At 45.5% G+C, this 23,128-nt stretch overlaps 1 protein-coding gene across 2 annotated transcripts in view; it reads left to right on the forward strand.

The window, feature by feature from the left end:
• Nucleotides 1–1,665: 1,665 nt before the first annotated feature.
• Nucleotides 1,666–23,128, forward strand: part of LOC139930922 (ubiquitin carboxyl-terminal hydrolase 22-like) — a 28,617-nt gene continuing 7,154 nt past the window's right edge. The window contains exons 1-8 of one of the 2 annotated variants that reach the window (XM_071924253.2): nucleotides 1,666–2,086; nucleotides 3,042–3,074; nucleotides 16,194–16,326; nucleotides 18,220–18,333; nucleotides 18,452–18,553; nucleotides 19,785–19,951; nucleotides 21,893–22,052; nucleotides 22,734–22,839. In XM_071924253.2, coding sequence (XP_071780354.1) covers nucleotides 1,967–2,086; nucleotides 3,042–3,074; nucleotides 16,194–16,326; nucleotides 18,220–18,333; nucleotides 18,452–18,553; nucleotides 19,785–19,951; nucleotides 21,893–22,052; nucleotides 22,734–22,839 — 935 coding nt within the window. In that variant the 5' untranslated portion in view covers nucleotides 1,666–1,966. The remainder of the gene's footprint in view (nucleotides 2,087–3,041; nucleotides 3,075–16,193; nucleotides 16,327–18,219; nucleotides 18,334–18,451; nucleotides 18,554–19,784; nucleotides 19,952–21,892; nucleotides 22,053–22,733; nucleotides 22,840–23,128) is intronic. The other variant, XM_071924254.2, reaches the window with a different exon arrangement.

The following is a 23,128-nucleotide window of genomic DNA, read 5'->3' on the forward strand; positions in this document are numbered from 1 at the left end:
AAAGCCCAAGGCGCTCTTCTTTGAAAAACTTTAAAAAGCATTATTTTATGGGCTCATCTAGGGACATTTAAAAACACTCCATGTTTCAGCATTGGCCTTCATCAGGGAGCTTCAAACATGTTAAAAAAATTAAAAATATATTCAATTACATTCTCCAAACCAAAGAGCACATTCTTTTGAAGTTTTTTTTTGGACACTTTGCAGAGAGTAGCACTCTGTTTTTCTTCTTATTTCCTCAGTGTTATCTGATTTTTTTTTCCATGTAGGCCACTGTAACATCTTGTCTTTCCATATCAAACCAGATAATTCTTTGCTGGTCCTGTGGTTCATAAATGGTTCTTTACTGTAGTTCAGTTACTTAAGACTAGGTATTACAATCCCTCTAATGTTCCATACAGTAATGGCTCTTTTTGGTTCTACAGTGATTTTAAACTGTAATTGATCATATTTGGTCATAATGTATCTCTTCTTCTGCAGTTTATTGATAGTTAGGCTACTCCAGCAACCCAAAATAAACTGAATGGTAGTCTGCCTTTGGAACCAGGTTATGAAGAGTGCTGAGTGCAGGCTATAGTTTCTAAACATATATATTTTTTTGTAAAAGGTAAAATAAATAAACTGGCATGCAAACAGACATTTTTTAATGATGCATGAAAAACACATTCTGTTCTCTGAAAACAAGAACCTGATCAAGTAGATAGTTTGTATCTTGAGAGCCACATTAAAGCTCTCAAGCATGCCAGACTCATTAGCTCGAAGTCAGCTTGGTTCAGTGATGATATGATGGTGGTAGTGTGGGGGTGGAGGTATAGACTAGGTGTACACTGAGAAGAAAGTCAAGAGGAAACTCAGGCCAGCTGCTTGGTCTGAATCATATAAGTTCAGGTAGACCTACTCCATCACAATTATCTCCACCCCACCCGCACTACCACCATCATGTCCTCACTGAGCCAAGCTGAATTTGAGCTGAGTGAGTCTGGCATGCTACATTTCAACGTCATCCAAATGCACTTCAGTAAAATACAATGGATAACCACTAGGTGGTAGGCTTTAATTGATGATACTAAAGGGATGAACTATTTGACTATTTATAATCTCAAACAAGCGCATGGGAAATCATACTTTGCTTATGCAAAAATGAAAACATTTCGTTTACATTCTTCACATTTCATTTACTGAACTAACTTCCAAGCTTAAAATGGGTCTACTGTATACTACATGGTTATAGACAATCACACTTGCATGGGGCAGTGGAAGGGCGGTACACGAAAATAGCAATCAGGCCTGATTGACATACGGTACGGGCAATAACAACGCAGTTTCTCTCGGCACCGACGCCTATTTCAGAAAAAGCACAGCTTTGCACCATTCAGAACAACATACCTGCTGCAGAGAGGGATGGCTTCAATAGTAGATCAGTTTTATATTCCAGTTCTATCCTGAATGGGAGGTGTTTCGTTGTTAGGGCAACGTCATCGTGTGAAAATCACAAATTCAACCATACGGAAGACACTAGGTTACAAAACATGCGCACCCAAAGTACTCTCAAATCAACGTCGTGACGTAACTTCTTTGTGTTGGCAAATCACGGTGTACGTTGGGCGGGCTTTGTGAAGCCCGTGGTTCAGTGTTAGCAGGCTAGCTACAGAAAGAAAGCTAACAAATCGTGAGAGTGGAAGTGGAGCTAGCGTTATAGGAAAAGGCAACTGTCAAAACAGTAACGGGAATAGAGCTTTTAATCAAGTGATAATTGTCTTAGATAGCTATATGAACAAATGTATAGCTAGTTAATCAAAGAGCGTGTTTGTCAGATGCCCGAAGCGCATTTTGGATATACATCGACTGTCCCATTTCCAAACGGAAACCATTTCTGGACAGATAGTTCGTGCTAGCTAGCTAGCTAACTTAATTCTCCAGGAGACTTTTCATTATCAACTAAAAATCAAAACTGAATGTCGCATCTGTCATGAGTCCGGCCGGGTGCTCCCATGTGAACGGTTATAAGGTGGACAATTGGAAACAAAATCTACGAGTCATATACCAATGCTTTGTTTGGAGTGGTACTGCTGAGACCAGGAGACGAAAGGTAAAAACACAGGAACTGTAACGTTAGCTTCAGAAACAGTTAAACCAAAAATGAAATATGGCACAGACAGACGCAGAACTGGAGTGCAAATGACGACCCACGTGAAGCACAACCACTGAACTGCCTGAACAAATTACAGTCTTGCTGAAACTGTTTTGCAGTAGTAGCTAGCTAGTTACCGGTAGCTAGCTAGACTCTGCTTGTGGAACTGCGGAGACTGGTTAGATGTTTGCAAGCTAACTTAACTGTAACAATCTCTCTCGGATGTCTCTCGCTTTGCTAACTTTAGCTAAGCTTATTTAACTCCTTTTTGTGCTGGAAGCCAGTGATCCAGCTGAGCTGGTCCGTTTGCTAGATGTTGAATAGCAAGCCAGTTAGCTGGATGGCTAAACTTAGGTTTGAAGTGAATCGTGGCCACTGGCTAACGTTACTCGACCAAATTCGCCCATTGTGTCCCCACACACGCACACACACTGGGCCGACGCAAGTGTTAGTGGTCCTCTCCTGGGCACTCCAGGTTCGTGTTTCCCCGGCATCGTTCATTCACTCACGAGTTGGGATGCTGGGGCGTCAGCCCATGACCCTTTCCTGCCAATTCTCTCTGCGCTCATCCCACACCCTAACGTTACCCGGCCCACAGCACCAAATAGCTCTTTATTACACTGTGCCGGAAACCTCATGGTGCTGTGTTGCAAATTCTATTTTAAATAAAACTGACTTACTTAAAGTACTTTTGCCGACCTTTCTCAAAGGTCGGCAAAAGACCTTTTTTGTCAAATTTGCAATTGTCTTTTTTGTTTGGTGCCATGATGTTCATTCTGAAAGATCTATACGCTTTGTAATCTCCATTGTGGGTTTTGCACTGTAAATTTTGTAGATTACTTGATTTTTGTCACTGGCAATCCCAGCACATCTTACATGTGTCATACATTTTTATTTCGTTGTGATGAAATAGGTGCTTCAGAATGATGCGGGATGGACAGCATTGGTGAGTTGATACATAACACCCCCTCCACCCCCCTTGCACAGACATAAGTAGAGTTCAGATGAGTATACCAAATGCTGGCTTGCTTTCTCTCTGCTTGCTCTCCCACCTATGTTTCTCAGTGCCATTTCATTCAATGGTCTGAATATTAGATGTTCTCTATTTAGCCTACTGGAAGAAATTGTCCCCATCCTTGTATCTGCCGTGTCGGATTGTTACAGCTGGCAAGATCGATTGGTGGGAGGATGGACTGTGAGCAGATTGTCCAGAACCATAGCTCGGCTACATTTGGCCCTACTGAGAATGTTTGGGGCTTGTCAAAGCAAATAACTCATGCAGGATGGTCGATGACCCTTTTGTTTATACAGTTTGTAGTGACAAGCTTTGGCTTTTAACACAGCGCTCACACTCTCCTTCGGTACATCATCATGATTAACTTTGCTTTTTGCCCCACAGTCTGAGTCTTCTTTCAAAAGTAATTTATCTGCGCATCCTTTGAAGCCTGCTGCGTGCACAACGTCTCCCAAAAGTAACCCACAGGCCAGGTTTGCAACCGCTCAACAATCCCAGAAGCGTGAAGGGAATGAGGTGAAAGGCTCAGAGAATTGAGCAATACCACATGCACCTGATCATTCTTATTTCTGTGACAGACTAAGTCCCCCTTTGAGTGAATTCCTGTCGGGCAGAATGTAAGACAGAAACTGGCCCACCAGGGCACAAAATTAACACTTGCCAAATGCTTAATGCCAAATGCAGGTAAAATGTATCTTTGGTGGATAAATCAGTAAGGGTCACCCGCCACACTGGCTGGTAACTTTTTGAGATGGTAATGTGCATTTCAAAATGAGCCAAAACAATCATTTCATACATTGTAGGCCACAGAAAAAGGCAATATAATGTGCAATTGCATGGCATAAGTTTCCTGTATTAAATGCTTGATACCATGTAGATGAATGTGTTTGTTAGATATGTTCTCAGCTTTTGGATGCCCTCAACTGTTACTTACTGCAAGGCTAGTAGTTTTGGCACTTGCCACTGAGCTTCCCCTGATAAATCAGGGACACAGCTCCTTTCTGTCTTTGTGCTGCTCTGTGGCTAGTTAGAGGAATTCAGGTTCATTGTCCAGAGTCCCTTCTGTACTCTGCTCTGTTTTGAAAGCCTCACTGTTTCAGCACCGTCTCTGCCAACCAAACACTACTGTCTTGTTTTTCATAATGATTCATGGAATTATCTAGCTGTGTGTTATGCAAACAGGACAAAGAAATAGAGGTAGGCAAATTTGTCAGCATATGACAAAGGTTTGCCTCTTTCACTGCAACCTGAATAAGGGTGATCATTGTCTTTGCTCAAGGTCAAATATTCAACATGGGTCTATATCTCATACCCCTATCTCCATGAGTCTGAGTAGTGTATCTTAAACGTTCAACTCATTTGTGGAGTGATCATGGGGAAGTTCCCATATCGATATTTTCACTGATTCCAATCTTGATAGCTGCCTGGTGGGAATGTAATCAATGGAGCCTGCTTTCTCTTAGCCAGTTCAAATGTGTGTGTGCGTACAGCAGACGGGCAAAGAATGACACAAGCTTAATCAAGCATAGGTCAACCTGATATGACATCTCTCCGTGATTCCCCGGTGGTTGAATAGTGATGTAGTGTTGGTGTAAGTGATGATGACTTTTATTTCCATCCCAGACAAGGACACGGCATTCCATGACCGTTGCGTTAGCAGGAACAGCCAGACTTCCACCCAAGATTTCTCTCTGACTAAAAACTCTTTATGACTCTACCGTGCTGAGAGGAACACAATGGCAATATGGTGGATATAGTTTTGCTGGCTTGTCGTTCTACCATGCCCCAGCCATGTCTGCACCTCTCGCTTACTTTGTGGCACGCTGCATGAACACCAAGCGCCCAGTTTAGAGCCTGCTAGCTGACATAATCCTCAAGGTTAGTTCCTCTCAAGAACACCACCACATTGCAATGCACTTGTGGCCTCGCATGTGAAGGAACCTTGTACTTACTGCTGGTCACTGTTGGGCCTAGCTATGTTTCTGTCACTGTATTACTGCAGTGTAATACCAGCTCTGTATCTGAAAGTGACTTAGTAGATTGTAATTACCTTCATACATATTTTTATATTTTGGCGGTCACCCAAATGAAAAGAGAAGGAAGAGTCTCTGTTTTGGTTCATTTATATTAGAATTGCAGCAAGGCAGACATTGCGTTAAACATTTGTAAAATTTAGTTTAGCCTTAAATTGTGCTTTGAAAAGGGAATTACTAATACAGGGAGAGAAAGGAGCAAACAGTGGGCAATGGCTAAAGAGTAAGAGGTAAAGACTCCCAGTTGCAGCAGGGGATGGCTGTGGGAGTAGGAGTCTTGTTATTGTAGCTCACACCCCCTGCATTGAGCCTCTTTTCCATCTCTCTGATATGACATGCAGAGCAGATGTAACACTGCTCCGGTAGCACATAGGCAGTGCATTGTCCTGAAGTGAGGCGGTCTTGGTTTGTGTCCAACACTGATGATGATGAGCCAGCTGGCTAAGAAGCCTTTTACATTACGTCCTGGTATCTGAACATTCACCTTGGAATAGGTGCATGTAGAAATCCTGCATCTGTCCTCGCTGTGTGGGAATAATCATTTGAGTAGATGTCAGTAGCATTGGGTGGTACTGTATGAATGTTACCACTGCAGCTTGCCACATATTGGTCTTAATAGCATTATAGGGCTTCAACAGTGGCAAACACATGGCAAGCATTTTAGTAGAGTTGCAGCACCTGGATAGAGGGGAAAATGAAGGACATTTTCATTCAGTGAAGGATAGAAAAGGTGCGTTTTGGCAGTGTATTCAGACTCGGTCTCTTTCTACCTTTTATCTTGAATTTGCTCTCTCTTCCACCTCCTCTTTTTTTCTCATTTCTTTTTTTCCTTTTCTCTACTCTGTCCTCAACAACCTCCCTGCAAGCTGTCATCCTTGCTGCCTCAAGCTAAAATCAATTCCCAGTCGATGTGCAGGAGCATTGGTGGAAAATCTGTTACCTGCTCTGCATGCACAATCCAGAATCCCAGGTGGGGAACAAATTGCAGAATAAATGCCAGATTTATCAGTTTGTAGTGACGACAACGCAGCCCAGTGTGGCTTGGCATATCTCCTATCCTTTAATAGGAGATATAGGTTATTGAGCTGCACAGCAGTTGTAATAGTGATAATTTTTTTGGCATGTTGGTCCTAGTTGAAATACCGTATTGGCTTGGGACACTATGTGTGTTGCATGTTCATTGGAACTGGCGCACTAGTGTCAGCTGTAAATTATGGATTGAGTTTGGAGACACATTTGATATTGTTGTGATTCCTTCATGTCTCGAGTCGAACGCATTATTGTCCTCTGTACACAAACGCGAACTATACCTAAATTCCAGTGCCATTTGTATATGGCACAAAATGCCCCATGGACAGAACAATTAAAGCAAATTGAGCAGTGCAGTAAAGATGGTCCACTGAGGGAGATAGTGAGAATAAACAAATTCACAATAGTGTTCTGTCCTTGGCTGTGGTAATGAGCACTAAATGATAGGCTAATGACTCTTACATGATGCTGCCCACTTCTTTTGTGCTTCTGTGTTTCATTATGTCCTGTTCTGGTTGAGGTGCGCCTGATGTTAAGGGCTGTCAGTTAGCAGAAAGATTTTGATCGGCCATGCCTTGTAGCCGGAGGGGATTCTGGGTAGTTATTGACTGTACACCTCATGTAAGAGAAATCAGTTTCCACTTCAGAACTGCAGAGGAGGAACTGTAATTCTGGGCTACTTCCCCCTTCCATCTCCTGGTTCCTTACTTTGACATCCACCTCTTTTTTTTATTTATTTTTTTAAAGATTTTTTTTTTTATTATTGTTTTTTGCCTTTATTAGACAATCTGTAGTGAAGAGACACAGGAAAGATTAGAGAGGGAGGGGTATGACATGTGACAAAAGTCCCAGGCCGGATTCGAACCCAGGACACCGCGGCTACATGGTATGCGCCCTAGACCACTGATCCACCCCTGACTTCCACCCCTTAATCTATTCACGTATCCATGGATTGTGTGTTTGTGTGTGTTTTTAAATGATTGCGTGCACATGATAAGCGAGCGTTGGAGTGGCTTTCATCTGAACAGCTTTCTGATGTTTCCTCTCTTAATTGAGGTTTACGTTCCACCAGATTGGCCAGTGCCACTTAAGCAGAAGTGCACAGAAACATGCCAGCACAGCGCATGGATGGAAGCCCCCCCCCCCCCCCCCCCCCCTTTTTTTTTTTTTACAGTTCAGTTTATTCTCCCCATCCCAACTCCAGGCCTATTCATAATTTATAGTTTCTGAATGGCTAAGGAGATGGAGAGATGGTGTGAATATTCATGAAGGTCATGGTTATTTATTTTGTGTGCTCCTCCATTTAGCAGGATGGACTCCTCAGTTCTAGCCCTCGGCCCGGTTCTCACTGTTATTTACTAGCCGTAGGAAGAGGTGCCGCTGCAACCGAAACACCGCCACCACGAAGAAATCTGCCAGGCAGTTAACCCAGAGCCATTATCTTACGTTGAGTGGAAATTGGATGAGATAAAAAAGGAGGGGGGGTGACAGAGTTTTACAGCGGTGGCTGCTTTGAAGAAGTCTCTGTCACTTTGATTAAAGGCGAATGGGTCATGATTAGAAAGGCGACTGAACTAGACTTTTTTTCCCCCATCTCTCGTTTTGATATATCATCTCATATGATCAGAGGAACCATAACCCCCTCAATAAGAACCCCCTTACTGCTTGTGATGAGGGAGAAGAGGAGGATGAGAGAGAAAGCAGTTGTTGGCTGTTGCTGAGAATTTCAAAGGTAGGAAAGGGTGGATATATTTATTGTCAAGGATGACACATTTGCTTCCTTCTGACGCTCCACTCCTTTCTCCCTCCTGTTCTCTCAGCCACCCCCACCCCCCACCACACACACACACACACACACACACAAAAACACACTCGAAATACACTCAGGCATGGCCCATCCCAGAGAGAGCAGCTGATTCCTGTGCTGTGAGCAGATCTTCTTGTCAGATCAGTCTCCATCACATCACAGGCCTGCTCCCTGACTCATCAGCATACGTTTGAAGCATCAGGATCTATCCCTCCAGCCTCTTCACAGACCTCGCTTGTTCCTCTTCTGTGCTCACTCCCACGCCTTTTCTTCCTCCTCTTCTTGCTTTCGTTTTTTGTTATTTGCAAACCTACTTCAGTCCCCATTCTCCTTGCCTCTTGATTATCCCATTAAGCTTGTGCTAAAAATTGCAATATATCCACAATATTGTATGACGTTGTATTGTGTATATTTTGCGAATCGTGATAGTTTAGTTTTTATTATATATTTTAAAATGTTATTGCAGTTGCTAATATGTTAATATGCAGATAAATCTGTTACTTATGGTAAAATCTAAATAATACCCCCTCTTTTAAAAATGCACAATGCATTCAGTCCATTGTGAAATTGCAATACTATAATATTGTGTCCTATTTATAGTGATTTGCATTGCATTTTGGGATCCCGAGCAATTCATAGCCAAACATCTAATCCTCCCATTTTCCCCTCTTCCCACTCTCTCCTCCTTTTTCCTCATCCCACTGCCTCAGTGTAGAACAGTCAGTGGGTTGGGTGATGTCAGACGTTGGTTTCTGGCCCTCATCCAGGCCTATTTCTTCCACCCCCGCGCTCTCTCTTTCACTCCCAGGCCTTGTCTAATGTGGCTTTCAGTCTGTCAGTCAGCATGGCTATGGCTGGGTGACTCAGGCTAAACAAATGGGACCAGGTCTATAACCTCCTCCCAGAGTAATCTCAGGCCTGGCTTGTCACCTTGTGGGGTCCCTCTCGCATGCTACCGCTTTCCATTATTGTTCAGTCTCTGATAACATAGCCTGAGTCCCATACAAATCCCATACCCACATTCAGGAGTGTTGTGGCTGTACTTTGTTCCAGGCGTCATATCTATCCCAACAGCTTATTAAACAGCACAGCATGGGGTTGTAATGTACTTGACATCCTCTGATTGCACTGGCTGTGCAGGATGTGTTCTGCCACACTGTCTTTTCGGATCAGAGAGGGTGAAAGGAGGGGAAATGTTTGCAGAAAAGGGCTGTTTGGCACCGACTCAGAGCTTGGTGTATGGCTTTGCTTTAGAAATCTTCCACTAGGGAGCAATCCTGATCAAGTAGATAAGATATTGGCCCCAAAAGTGAGGTTGGTGTTAGAGGGGCTGAGTAGGATGCTGCTTGAGGCTTGTTAATTTGACAGTGTTAAACTTTGCCTTTAGAGCAGTAATGGAGGGGAGCCTCATGAAAAATGCATGGACATGGTTCACAAGACAGCGGCTTTGTTTTTTGGGAGGGGTTGCTGCAGCAGTATGTATGCAGTGACCACTGTGCTTTCGTGTTTTCGTGCAAGCTTATATATTTTGTTATTTAGGCCTAACTTGGGCTTGAATTTGGGTATTTGTATGACTGAGGGAGAGAATGAATTGAAGTTTTGATTAGGTTTGTCCATTTCTGTGTGTGAGCTGCATCCACCTCTGCTCTCTGCCTCTCCTGGCCGGACGAGTTCACTCCCTCGATTGATCCTCCATCCATCTCTCCCTCCCGCCCACCATTTCTCATCCCATCCCTCTAGCCCTCCCTTTGACTAGAGATGGGACCTCTCATTTGACTGTTCACCAGGCACTGGGAAGACATCACTGCTGCAAAGCATGCTGGTCACGGCCCAAGCCAGCCAATGATGCCGCTCTCCAGCCCTCCCTTAGTGCCACCATCTGGCTAATGAGCTGTCAATCACTCTCCGGGGGCAGGCCAGGCCCAAAACCAAGAGGCAATCAATCTCTTCTAGTGTGGACACTCAATTATTCCCCATTGTTAAAGCCTTGGACCCAAGTGACAGCCTCGCTGGGGACCAGGTTTTTTGTGTGGAAATGGTTCTCTGCCCTTGTGAAAAAGGTGAAGATTAAGGCATTAGACCCTAGCTAGAGAATTCATTACTAAACCTAGCAATGGTCTATATATACTCGCTTTTAAAGACCCTTTAGTGCACTAATAGTCTCCCTGTACAGCTAGTCTATAGGTAGTGCTTATAGATTTTCCTGGAGGTAATTTGTTCATGTTTTGGGCTCCGTGGACCATGATTGGTGCCAGGGGGATAAAGAAGAGGCCGTCATGTGATCTGATAGGAGGAGATTTGGCTCCAAGGGGACCACTCAAATGTTCCGTGCTTGGGGTGTGAGTCACATGAGCACTCCCTCTTCATTCGGGGTGTGTGTGTGTGTGAATACGTGTGCTCTTTCACTGGAAGGGTTTGGTTGAGGGCATCTGGTAGCTGTAAGGTTTGACAAATGATCGTGGAGCCTTTTGTTCGGCTGGAGCTGGACTATTAACCATCTGTGCAGACAAACACAAACACACTGCCCTCTGCATGATCTGCCCTCTCGCCATACATGTTTGTTTGTCAATGTTTTTGCTTGTTGTTGTTTTGCAGCCTTGGTCTCCTCCTTGTGTGTGTGGCGTGCCATAGTTTCATTCCACCCACTGGTGAATTGGATAAATGTAGGTTTGGTGCTCTTGTGTGATGGGGCTGCCTGCTCCTATTCCTGACTCTTTTATGAGGCAGCACAGCAGCTTTTTAAGTATCTGGTGTATGTTCCATCAGAAGGCCTCTGAATGTGCTTACATGGACAGAGCTAGCCAGCCCAGAGCTATCTGTTGTTGCATGATTCTTGTAGGGCATATTGTAATTATTACAGTAAACGATAATTCTGCATTGTGCTTTTGTTAGTTCTCTGTGATTCAAAACTAAAGCTTTTCAAGCAGCAGCCTCTTATTTTTTTTATTCGGGCCCTCTGGAAATCAACAAGCACAATATGCCTCTCCCCTAACAGAACGACTGGTCCTACTCATTTCTCTCTCTCTCTCTCTCTCTCTCTCTCTCTCTCTCTCTCTCTCTCTCTCTCTCTCTCTCTCTCTCTCTCTCTCTCTCTCTCTCTCTCTCTCTCTCTCTCCTCTCTCTCTCTTCTCTCTCTCTCTCTCCTTCCCCTCTCTCCTCTCCTCTCTCTCCTCTCTCTCTCTCTCTCTCTCTCTCTCTCTCCTCTCTCTCTCTCACATCACACCCCACTCACACACACACATATGCCTAGGCATCTACCTTGCTATCTAGATCCATTACATGTGCTGCAAACCCTCTTTAATCACACCAACCTACACAGCTCACACAAACTGCTCAGGAACATCAAGCACCCATTTGATCATGGCATCAAAGCTACTCCACCATGAGCATCTCTGCTCAGATCCGCTCCATGCACATTCTATTCTGTTTTATCCCTTTTCCTGGAGTTTACAAGGCGCTAGATTCCAGAGACTGGGGCTCAGGTTCCAGCTATAATGTCCCCATAGCACTGTGTGACGTTATGAGGCCATATTCCACACTCCACAGTCCCTCTTCTTTCCCTTGACGTCGATTCATAGGGATGAAATGGGAATACAGTATCATGCAAAGACCGCATGGCATGTCTTAGGTAGTCAATAGAGGTCATGATGAGTTGATGGAGAAGGAGCTGAGAAGAGAGGAGAGGAAGAGTCATATTGTGTGTCTGTCTAGGGCTGCTCAGTGAGACTATGGATGACAGGCCAGGCATTAGTCATGGGGAGGAAGGGAGGATGTGGAGGCGAGGGGAGTGGGGGTGGGGGTGGGGGGTTACAACATCATCCTGCCAAGGCCCTGACAGGCTGCAGCCCCAGGGGTCAGTCGGCAGCACAGTTCTGGAGCATCACCATCAGCCTCCTTCCCCAGCCTCCCTAGGCTTGTTCCTATTAAATATAGAATAGGAGAGGAGTAGGAGTGTGTGTGTGTGTGTGTGAGTGCACAAGCAAGTGTGTAACATTGTCAGTGTGTTCCTATGCTTGTGCAATCATGCATGTGGTCATATGTTAAGTGTAAGCTAAAGATTGTGAACGTTTGTATATTAATGTGTGGTATGCATGTCTGCCATTGTTAATTCTTGTCCACTGTGTGTGTGTGTGTGTGTGTGTGTGTGTGTGTGTGTGCGCGCGCGCGCGCGCGCACGCGCGCATGTACAGAAGCAAGGTTTGGTCTCAGCCAGCCACAGCATATAGAGTGTGAAGCGGCATGGTGAGTCACTGCTCTCATATAGCAGAGGTTTAATCTGTATTGACTCCCCCTCCCCTCCCCTCCCCTCCCCTCCCTATTCTGTTCTTTGCAGCAGCTGGAGCGTGCTCAGTAGAGCCAGACCTTTGTCCACATCATCATCATCGTCATTCTCTCTCGTCCTCAGTCACAGCTCATCACATTATGGCTCATACACTGGCTCCATTTGAATATATGAATGCATTAGCCTAAATGCTGAGGGAGGAATAATGGAGTGAGATTCAGAGAATGCTGGAAGAGATGGAGAAGCTACGTTAGAGGCAAGGTTGTTACTTTTTGAAATGTGTGTAGCTAGACCTACAACATGGTTAAAGGCTTCATTGTCATTGGACCCAGGTCATTATCAACAGGCTATTCACAGACCCAGTGGACCGAACCAAGCATGTAATGATATCTGATCTTCACTTTGTTGCTACATTGGAGATCTATAAACCATCTAGTACCTTCCCAGATCTCCTCTTCCATCTATTAACAGCTTTGTACATCAGTCAGTCATTCCCCTGGACAAGGAGTCCAGCCTAGGTTGCCTGGCAGGGTGCATCCCAGATGGAGATGCAGCCTAGCGCAGCGCGATAGCGAGCTAGCTACCTGTCTAACACTTGTTCCAGTCATCTGAGCCAGCGGCTGATCAATAGCTGATCTAATAGGACATTAAAAGCCCTGGGCGGAGAGACGCAGGACTGCTGACACTGAGGAATAGACACCAGGGAACCACAGAGGTGGGGGTAGAGATGGATTTTCTACCCGGCAAAAGGAGGTGGGAGGCTGGGGAGGGTGAGGAGGAGGGCAGGGCGCGGCATTGGCAGGCCCTCTTGTTTTGACTTGGAGTCCTGGTGCAATGCAGGAGGAGTGGGAATCAACAGCATCCCTCCTTAGGATGAATAGGCTAAGAGAGGCAACAAAAGATGTGGATTCAGGATTTTGGTATGGTCTTGCTTGATCAAGTATCAGAGGTAAGAGGTCAGTAGAACCCTTGTATGTTTCCACATGATGTGGCCTCCGCTTTAACCTTTTGCTATAGTATCTGGGATCTCATCTGGACTCACTCTGTAGTATCAAGATTCCTTATCTTTTCTTTCATCTGCCCTTTCTCTCGTCCCCTCTTTGACCTCCCTTCCCTTCTACCATGTAATTGAGATACGGTCCACCTTACAAGTGTAAAGAGTCTAGACGTCAGTCTTGATCTTGGTTGTATTTAGTCACCATTGTGTCTCTTTCCTCTGTCCATCGCTCCTCATTCATCCCACATGGAAAGGATAAATAAAAACAGAGCTTAGTGTCCGTGACTCTGAATGTCCCCTATACTGCGCTGTCATCATAATCCAGCCCACATCCATAGAGGCTCAGCCAAAACACAGCCCTGTGTGTGGGATTGGCTGCCTGTCTCTGTGGCAGTGTGTGTACAGTAGTATGTGTCTGGTGCTCCATGTAGTCCGATCTTGTACTTGTCTTGCATCCTCATTGTCTTAGCTGACTATCTAAAAGTCTAGGTAGCATGTCTGAAGCACATAGGGCTGAGGTGTGTAGTGGGAGGAGAGACCTATCATTGGTAACTGGGGCTGCTGTGCCTCAACTCTTCTTGCAGGACAACATGAATGCTAACTGTCTTTCACGATTACCTCTCTCACCCACAATCATTACCCTAGCATTCACACCAAGGTTGTTTAAAATAGGCCACTTATAGTCATTGATGCTTATTCTCAAAACAGATCAACACCCAAGGCTATGGAAGCTAATCCAGACAACACCGATTTAGGGTTTGGCTTGTAATGGGTATTTAGGTTTAGGTCTTAGACTATGGGCTGTTTAGTAAGGTAGACATTGCTTCATTGTGCCACATAGGCCGCATAAGCCTGTCAGTTTTATAGCTGTCCCATTGCAGAGATTGACTTATGACTAATCATGAGTGTTTCCTTGTGTTCCCCAGCTAACCGCTCTGTGCCATGTGTCATCCAGGGAGAAGGAAGTGAAACTGATCTCATGAAACCCTTTTATTACTCTTGCACAATAAGCTTCAATGTTGTCCAAATGGTGTCAGGTTCCACCATTGTATTCCTAGTCAAAAGATGGCTATAGGTAGACGGTACAGTGCAGGGCCCTTGGGTTCATGTCAGATAGTTAGGTGTGTGTCCATGTCTTTCTTACAGGCTACTCAGTTTCCTCCCAGTGTACAAGAAAGTGAATATGGATAGATGTAGCCAGCCAATAGTTTTCCCATTTTGCATCTCATTCCCTTTGCTTAACACCTCCTCTCTCCCTGCCTAGTGGGTCACTCATTGTGACAAGCTTGCACCCTGATGGGCTTTGATTAGACCGCTCTATCTCTTCTCTCCCTCCATCTCTACCATTATCCAATTTCTACCTCTCAAAGCAGGCATGCAGACTGCTCTCTGCTGCACTTTCTCACTACCAACAGATCTATTCAGGCAAGGAAATGGCATTGGCTGTTTATCTGACACTTAGTGCAATCACCACTCAAATGCTTTGCATTTGCCTACCATTTTCAATTCCAATTCAAGGCATTTTAGTATACAATCTGCACACCGTACAATTTTTAGAAGGTCCAAAACTAGAGTGAAGTATTCCTCACACTAGTAGTTTTTTTCCTACCAACCAGGGTCTCAAATGTTTGTGTTGGGTATCACATCCACATGTTAGCCTGTGCTTTTACTTGTTTGTTTTTCCAATAGAGCCGCTGCTAAGACACTCTACTGGCTGTGTGTCCATCTCAGTCATCAGACAGCGCTGCCTCACAAAGCTCCACAGTAATTAAGGCTCCGGGTTCAGCAGCCTACTGTACACCTTCAGTCATCAGAGCAAACAGCCAGCTAGTCTGCCTTTCTGCTGGCCCATGCTGCTGCGTTCATTAGCTTGAGTGCTTGCCGGATGATTTTACAGTGACGACCTGCTAGAGCCAGGGATTGGGTTTGTGCGTTAAAAGAAAGAGTGCATGTATTTTATTGTACGTTCGTGAACAATTCTGTTGTGTAGACTTGTGCTCTGTGGGTCTTCATATTACTGTTATTGCATAGACTCACACACACAGCAGCTATATTGCATTCCTCTCCAGGAATGCTAGAATGTTCACCATGACCCTTGTACTTCCTTTGAGAGATGTCTCCACTCGTCTGTGTACCGCTCTCTGTGCTGTCTCTCTTTTCTCTCCCTTCACATTCTTCCTCTGTCTTTGCTAATGGGAGATTTTGTCTGGCATGGATGTTCGTGTTAGACCAACAGCACCTCTCAGTTTCCCCCTCTCCCTCTTTCTCATTTTCCGACAATATACAGTTAAACCTTCAAAGATAATCTACACATGAGGCGACGTGCTCTCTGCTTATTCCCCCTCCCCTTCACTTCCCCCTTCCCTCGCTCTCATACACATCATGCTCTCCTGTGCAGCCCATGCAGAGCTCATTTTAACAGCTTTGCTAAAGACGAGAGGCATTCTAATGCGCAAATTCTCCGGTCACCTCCGAGTGCTGTACTCAAACCAATTACACACACTCCAGCCGCTGTCAGCGTGTGTGTCAGACACACTCTGCCTGCCTTCCCCAGTGTGCCTGCCATGCATAAAATCCTGTCATGGCCTATGTGTGTTAGAGAGTGAAAGATTCAAAGCGGAAATATGCTGTTATTCAACTGCATGGGATTTGTCAGCAGGCCCGGTCGTCTTTGGTCTGTACTTCATATCAGTTCTAAGTATGTCCCCATGCACTGTGTGACTGACTGTGGAGGATAAATATCTGAACCAGCAGGCAGGGAAGTCCCGTTCTATCTAGCTACGCCACTCTACCCCTCTTAACGCTCAGGGATCGGTCCTGTTGCAGTGCTTACTGAATGTCCTCTCCTTTCTTGCTTTCCCTCCATCCCCCATCCCTCCCTCCCCTGGGTCTTTCCCTCCAGGCCAAGTCGTGTATCTGTCACATGTGCGGCGCCCACCTGAACCGGCTCCACTCTTGTCTCTACTGCGTCTTTTTCGGCTGTTTCACCAAGAAACACATCCACGAGCACGCAAAAAACAAGAGACACAACCTAGGTAAGTCACTCACTCACTCACAAGCCCCCAAGGAATATAGGACCATACAACATAGGAATGTCAGAACTCAAAATACAACATAGAGCCAGCAGGTCAGCATGAGTTATCATCACCGAGATGTGCCAGAAAATGTGAAATGTCAAACAATGCAAACTAATCCTTTAAGTCTCATAGATAGAAAGGGTTCATACAGTCCATGCACTTCCAAGGCAGATTCAAATAGGCTCAGTCCCATCACATCAGTCTTCACATTCACATGTACCCTTCCTGGACCTCTGCAGTATCAGACATCATCAGTAAGGGATTACAGCATTACTTTGGGCAACTTCCTCCTCTTAGCCTACAGCAGACAGGGAGCTGAACCTCACTCTAACCGCAGCACATTACCATTCTACTGGGAGCGCCTTAGCCAGTCAAATGTCATGGGTTTAAGCCGCTCTACTCCCCTTCATACAGCGGTAAGGGAGGGGTAGACATCGCTAATCCACAGCTACCAGAAAGCCGAGTTTCAACCTTACATGCTAATTATGGGACCCAAATAAAACAATGGAGCTAATGAGTGTGAATTTGATATCATCCCTAGAAGGATAACTAAATGTGGACACAGGAGAGACAATAGGGTGGCTAGCTAAAGCTAATCATCTTGAAGGGTTGTAATGGGTTTTAAGCATTGCATCAGTTTCACTGCATATGTGTAGATGTGCATAGACTTTTTTTCCCATGCAACTAGCATGCGTACACACGCCCGATTCTTGTGTTTTCTCTCTCAGGCAGATGTATACACACACACACACACACACACACACACACACACACACACACCCACCAAGTGCAGGGTTCTACAGTGTTAATTAGCTTTGAGCTTTCCACAGGAGCCTCCCTGGCATTGGCACTCTGTTCCTCTGCACCTCTAATCAAATTAATCCTAACTCCCCAGTCTGCTAGACTGCTAGCAACCTCACTTCTCTGAACTCCTTTCACATCTTCTTCCCCTCCACCTCTCCATCCCTCATTCTTTCCTCTCCTCCTCCACTCAGTGAGCCAGATTTATGGATTTCTGCCTCCGTCTTATGGAGTAATCGTAGTCTACATCTTCCTCCTCTCTCTGCCACTTATGTTACTCATTTCTCTCTCTAAACTGGTTGCTATTGGCCACGGATGAGCACCGTATTCAACGTTTCCCTCGCTGTTACCAAATGTGGTTGGTTAACCAGTGCAGATAAAGATGACATGAAAAGGCCATCCTTTTTATGTGAGGTACTAAGCTAGCTCATTCTGAAAAGCACTTTTTGCTGCATGATCTATTGGTCTGTATGATCTTTCATCATGCGCACACACACACAAACACACACACAAATAATGGCAATTCAAGAGGATATACGGCCACATAACATAACATACACCATTCACATGTTTTTCACCGATGTGTTCGGTGTTCTCTGTCATGTTAAGCCCCTTGTTTAATTTCATATTCTCACTGCGGGTAGTACCAAAAAACAGACAAATGTCCGGTTTGGCTAAAAATAGGTTGTCACGGCAACAGAACCGAGGTATTGTTACTGTGGAGTTTGAGAATGGAAGGGGGTGATGGGTTAGTTGAAAGCGCAGGTGGGGGGTGAGAGACAAATACACCTATTCCATCACTGCTCCCCTCACATCTCTTGTAATTGTTCAGTGCGAGGCAATGAGATGGAAAGACAAAAAGGCCCCAATCAATAGAGAGCCGTGAGTAGAAAATGCAGGGTAGAGAAAGCACTTGTCTTGAGGCTGGCTGCACCAATAAGGTTGGACAGTGAAATAAAACCCAAGGTCTATTGTTGTGCTTGAAAAATCTATTTCTAATTATTGTGCATTCTCTTTTTCTCTCTCTCATTCCCTCCTTCCTGCTTCCAGCGATAGACTTATTATACGGTGGAATATATTGTTTTGTGTGTCAAGACTACATATACGACAAAGACATGGAGCAGATTGCCAAAGAGGAACAGAGGAAAGCCTGGAAATTGCAAGGTATAGTATTTTATTTTCTGTCAGAGAACTTAATGCACCTTGTCCTAGTACCTCGCTTTTTAAACAAGGTTATCTGATATCTCAGTGCCTTCACATTAGTCTTTCTTCATGTCCACAGGCATAGGGGAGAAATACACGACATGGGAGCCTACCAAGCGGGAGCTAGAATTACTACGGCACAATCCAAAGCGGAGGAAAATCACTACAAACTGTACCATAGGTGGGCAATAGATTGTGCTCTTCAGTCCACACGTCCCAATCAGCACAGCTTTTCATCTCTAGACAGCTGTGTGTGTTATGGGGATTCTCTATAGCTGTGTGTGAGCGCATGCACCTGTGGCGCAAGTGTAGTTGGGGGTCACTCATGCATTTAAGTAGGGTACCCGAGGTCAGCAGGAGTGGACAGCCCCATAGGCACTGCACTGGGAGAGACATAACACAGCGTTCCCTCCTTCTGATAAATGCACACCACAGTGGGCCTATATTTCTCTCTGTGTCTCCCCCCGATCTTGTTTTCTTTCCATTTTTTTTCATTGTCTCAGCAGTCTGTCATTTTATTTTCTTCCCCCCTTCCTCACTGTTTCTCTTCTTTTGTATGTGTTTATCCACTTTCCCAACCCTCCATCTCAACCCTCCTTCACTATCTCCTGCGATCCATCACTCCCTTATGTCTTTAAGCAGCTTGGTTGGTAGCCCTGATTAGGCAGCAGACTGAGTGTGCGTATGTGCGCACACATAGGACCAGTCTGAAGTGTTTAAGCCCTGGCTGAGCACTCTCTTCCAGAACCAAACCTGCCCTCTTTGGACAGGACCCCGGACCACACTGGGTCTCACCTGTTCCACTGGCTCTAACTGGGGGACCACAGCTCTCCTCTCACGCTTTAACTGACCGTCGAATCCATTCACAGCTTTGGGGTCTGCTCCAGGGCACGCACTTTTGCAGGCAGACCTGACGCAGCACCACATTGTTAACTTCCAAGCTGCACAACAAATTAAATCTGAAAATGCCAGCGGCTTTTATGTTTAACACTTATCCAGCCATATTGAGATGTGCCAGCATACCACACTGCCAACCTGGTACATATCCATAATCTACAATATAGAAATTATCTTTAAGCTTCCATGTAGCTGTAGACTAAAACTGTTATAGGCAAGCTAAGCTAAGTCTCCATAGGGAAAGGGACTCGGAGAGCCTATGTGGGTAGTTCTGCTGGCTACTGACTCATTAATGCTCTCTGTGGTTAACTTTCAATTACCAATAAGCAAGTTGGCCACAGCTAAAAGCCCCTGTCAATCCAGAGAGGGAGAGAGTGGTCTGGTCTTAAGTGAGTGATTGAAATCCCTTATTTTGGCAGCAGTATGAATCAAGAGGCACTGTAGTGTTTGATTAATATTAATTGACATGTTGTTGTTGTTATTCTTTTTCTCTCTCTGTTTTTCTTGTCCTGCAGGTTTACGAGGGTTGATAAACCTGGGCAACACATGTTTCATGAACTGTATCGTTCAGGCCCTTACACACACACCGCTGCTGCGAGACTTCTTTCTCTCCGACAGACACAAGTGCGAGATGCAATCAAACTCCTGTCTGGTGTGTGAGATGTCGCAGCTCTTTCAGGAGGTAAGATGCGCTGGTTGTGTATGTGTGTCTCAACTTGTCATATAGGTTTGTATAAGCCCACAAGGAAAAGAAAATTATATAGTTTCGGTTAAAACTGAGCCAGGATTTGAGAGTTTTTAACCACCATATAATACAGAATGTTCTCTCCCAAGTGTAACCCACTGCAGAAGGCTGAGTCACTGTTGCGCTCTTTTGTCAAGTCCAAGGAGGGAGGGAGAGACGAGGCAAAAAAAAATCCCTGCCTGAAAGGAATGAACAGAGCTCCCCACAGATGAACAAGAAGAATACAATTATTTAACCTTTATTGAACCCGATCAGTCAAGAGCAAATTTGTATTTACAAGGAGCCTGGAATACATGTCATGTTGCAGAACTATTTAGCCTTTTAATCTCCACTCTTTGATACAAAAGTTTCCTGCATGTGCTAATTCCGTGGGAGCATAAATGATTATCCTGAAATGCCTTCGTCCTCTTGTGCTCTTCATCCCAACTCTCCCCAGTAAAGCATTTTACAAGTAACAAACTCATTGGCCCTGAATGTTACGTAATGGCTGCCTAGGTGCCTGTCTGCTCCCACACTGCCTCGCTTTCTCTTACGCCCTCTCACTTCCCGGTATATATAGGCCCACAGATGGCGAGTTGTGCTATAATGGGTTGAGTCATCAATGATAACCCCCCACACACACACACACGCACACAACCCTGCCCTGTCTCAATTGGCTGAACTGTTCAGCTGTATAGCACATGGAGGCAATCATTCACCTCTATCACCCAGGGAGGCAATAATTTATCGAGTATTCAACTGTGTCTGAAACGAAGAAGTCAGGGTCATTCATAGAACATGGTGAAAGAATTGATTCTATTTAAGAACTCCCTAACACACACATTTATAATTACCAAGTCATTCTACCTCTATGCCTTGTCCCCAACTCACTCAGTTGCCTGTTCTAATCGCATCACTTATTTCCGTCCTCCACCCTCCTTTTTGAACCCACCTCTACATCGGCAACAAAAGCTCTCTTCTGACTCTGCAAACACACACAGCTTCTCACAGTTGGGGAGGTGAGAGGTGTGGCCTACTTTGATCAACCCCTCTATCTCCCTCTCTCCCCCTCTCTCTCTCTCCCCTTCTCTTTCTCCCTCTCCCTCCATCCCTCCCCATTTCCTCCTCGTCTTTCGTTTGTCAAGCTCCTTCAAACTGCTGCAGAGGAGCAGAGTCTGTAACATCCAAAACAGACATCAGTGTGGCATGTTTCCCCCTCTCACAGCTCAATCAGACTTCACAGAGAATTGTGGAGATTAAAGAGAGGTGTGTGCGACGTGTACATGCCTGCACCCAAACGCGCGAGAAATAAAAGCCCTCTCTGGCATTAATGGGCTGTGGCTGGTGCTGCATCGTAGTGTTAGCACCCTGCCAGCTCTTCCGCTCTCCTCAGCTCGGTTGCTTTCTTCCCCACATCTCCCGACCCTGACCTGGATTGTCATTCAGTCCAATCCCCATGGCAACCCAAAGACTCAGCAGCATTTACAGATGGATGTTCTTGCTCTGATCTCTCCCCTTTCCCAACCACTTTGTCTTCTCTTCCTCGTGCCTCACTCCTTCCCTCTCTATGGATGTCCTGTCATTAGAGCTGGCGCTGGTAGGTGATGTGCGGTGGAATTCATTCATATCTGACGAGGCGTGGGTTGGAGCAGTAAAGAAGTCATATAATAAACATGAGTGATTGTTTCCCCTCTGTCTGAGAAGATCTATGTTGTGGTTCAGCAATGAATAGTGGATGAGCAACGAGCAATATTGTAGCTACGAGACTGGCTGAAAAGTGATGAAATGTACTGTACCCAGTAACACCTGGAAAAATAGGCTAACCACACTCTACCCACCCCGGCCCCCACCCCCGCTTCCTCCCCCACCCCCTCCCCATCTTTCTTCCCTGGTCTCCAGTTCTACTCGGGCCATCGCTCGCCCCACATTCCCTTCCGGCTGCTGCACCTGGTGTGGACTCATGCACGCCACCTAGCGGGCTACGAGCAGCAGGATGCCCACGAGTTCCTCATCGCAGCGCTGGACGTGCTGCACCGGCACTGCAAAGGGGACACCACCCGTAAGCTTCACTTCTCCTTTTAACCGATCATCCACAGATAATACACTTTGCGTTGTGTGTACACCACTTTTTGGGACAGAAAGGTGTTTTATTAAAAACCACAGTATGTCCAGTTTGAGGAGAAATCTACTCTAGGGTAAATATTTTTTTTTTGTCTGTGCATGCTCTGAATCCCCAGTGTCCAGCCAGCCATAGGATTGCTGCTCACTCAAGTCTGACCTAATCACAAAATGCAAACAATAGTGTCAGGACAGAGACTGAGAGGACTGTGATGGGGACTGTGGCACACACTGGCTCCAATCCAGTATGTAGAGCTATGCCTCAGATCTACCCACAATGCACAGTGCCTTACTTCACTGGAAACATACTGAAGGAGACTGACAATAGCGTGTACCAAGGGGACAGCAACCAGGCAGTGTGGGGAATGTCAATAGGCCCTGCTGCAGCGCACTGACAGGCTGACTCACCCACAGACCCTGCAGTAAGACTTGCGCTGATTGGCTCTAGAGGATCCAGGGAGTTAAGTGCCAGACAGGCTCCACTGCAAGGGAATGGGAAAGTGAGAAAGAGAGAGAGTCCTTCAGAGGTGCTAAAGAGGTTGCGGTGTAATCTGTGTTTACGTGTCTCTCTGTGTGTGTGTGTGTGTGTATATTTATACCTTCTGCTCCCTGTGATCCCCAGGAGATGACAACGGGAAGAAGGCCAACAATCCAAACCACTGTAACTGCATCATTGACCAAATCTTCACTGGGGGCCTGCAATCAGACGTTACCTGTCAAGTTTGCCAGTAAGAGCTTGTTCCGTGTCTGTGTGGGTGTGTTTTTGAAAGTGCAAAGCCAGGAGTGGCCAAAAAAAGTCCCACTTGTGATATTTGCTGCCCATTCAGCTTGACGGAGCATCATAGCGCTTCGTATGCCCTAGTTCCCTCCCTTCCTCCATCTATTCAACCATCCATCATCCATCTATCCACCCATCCCTACTGTCTTCCAATGCTCTTGTCACCTCTCACCACTCCCAATGCCCTCTCATTGGACTGCAGTGGGCTGATCGGTGTGGACACCACCCCTCCTCCCAGA

The sequence above is a fragment of the Centroberyx gerrardi genome, chromosome 7 (assembly GCF_048128805.1).
Source record: "Centroberyx gerrardi isolate f3 chromosome 7, fCenGer3.hap1.cur.20231027, whole genome shotgun sequence".
NCBI classification, from domain to species: Eukaryota; Metazoa; Chordata; class Actinopteri; order Beryciformes; family Berycidae; genus Centroberyx; species Centroberyx gerrardi.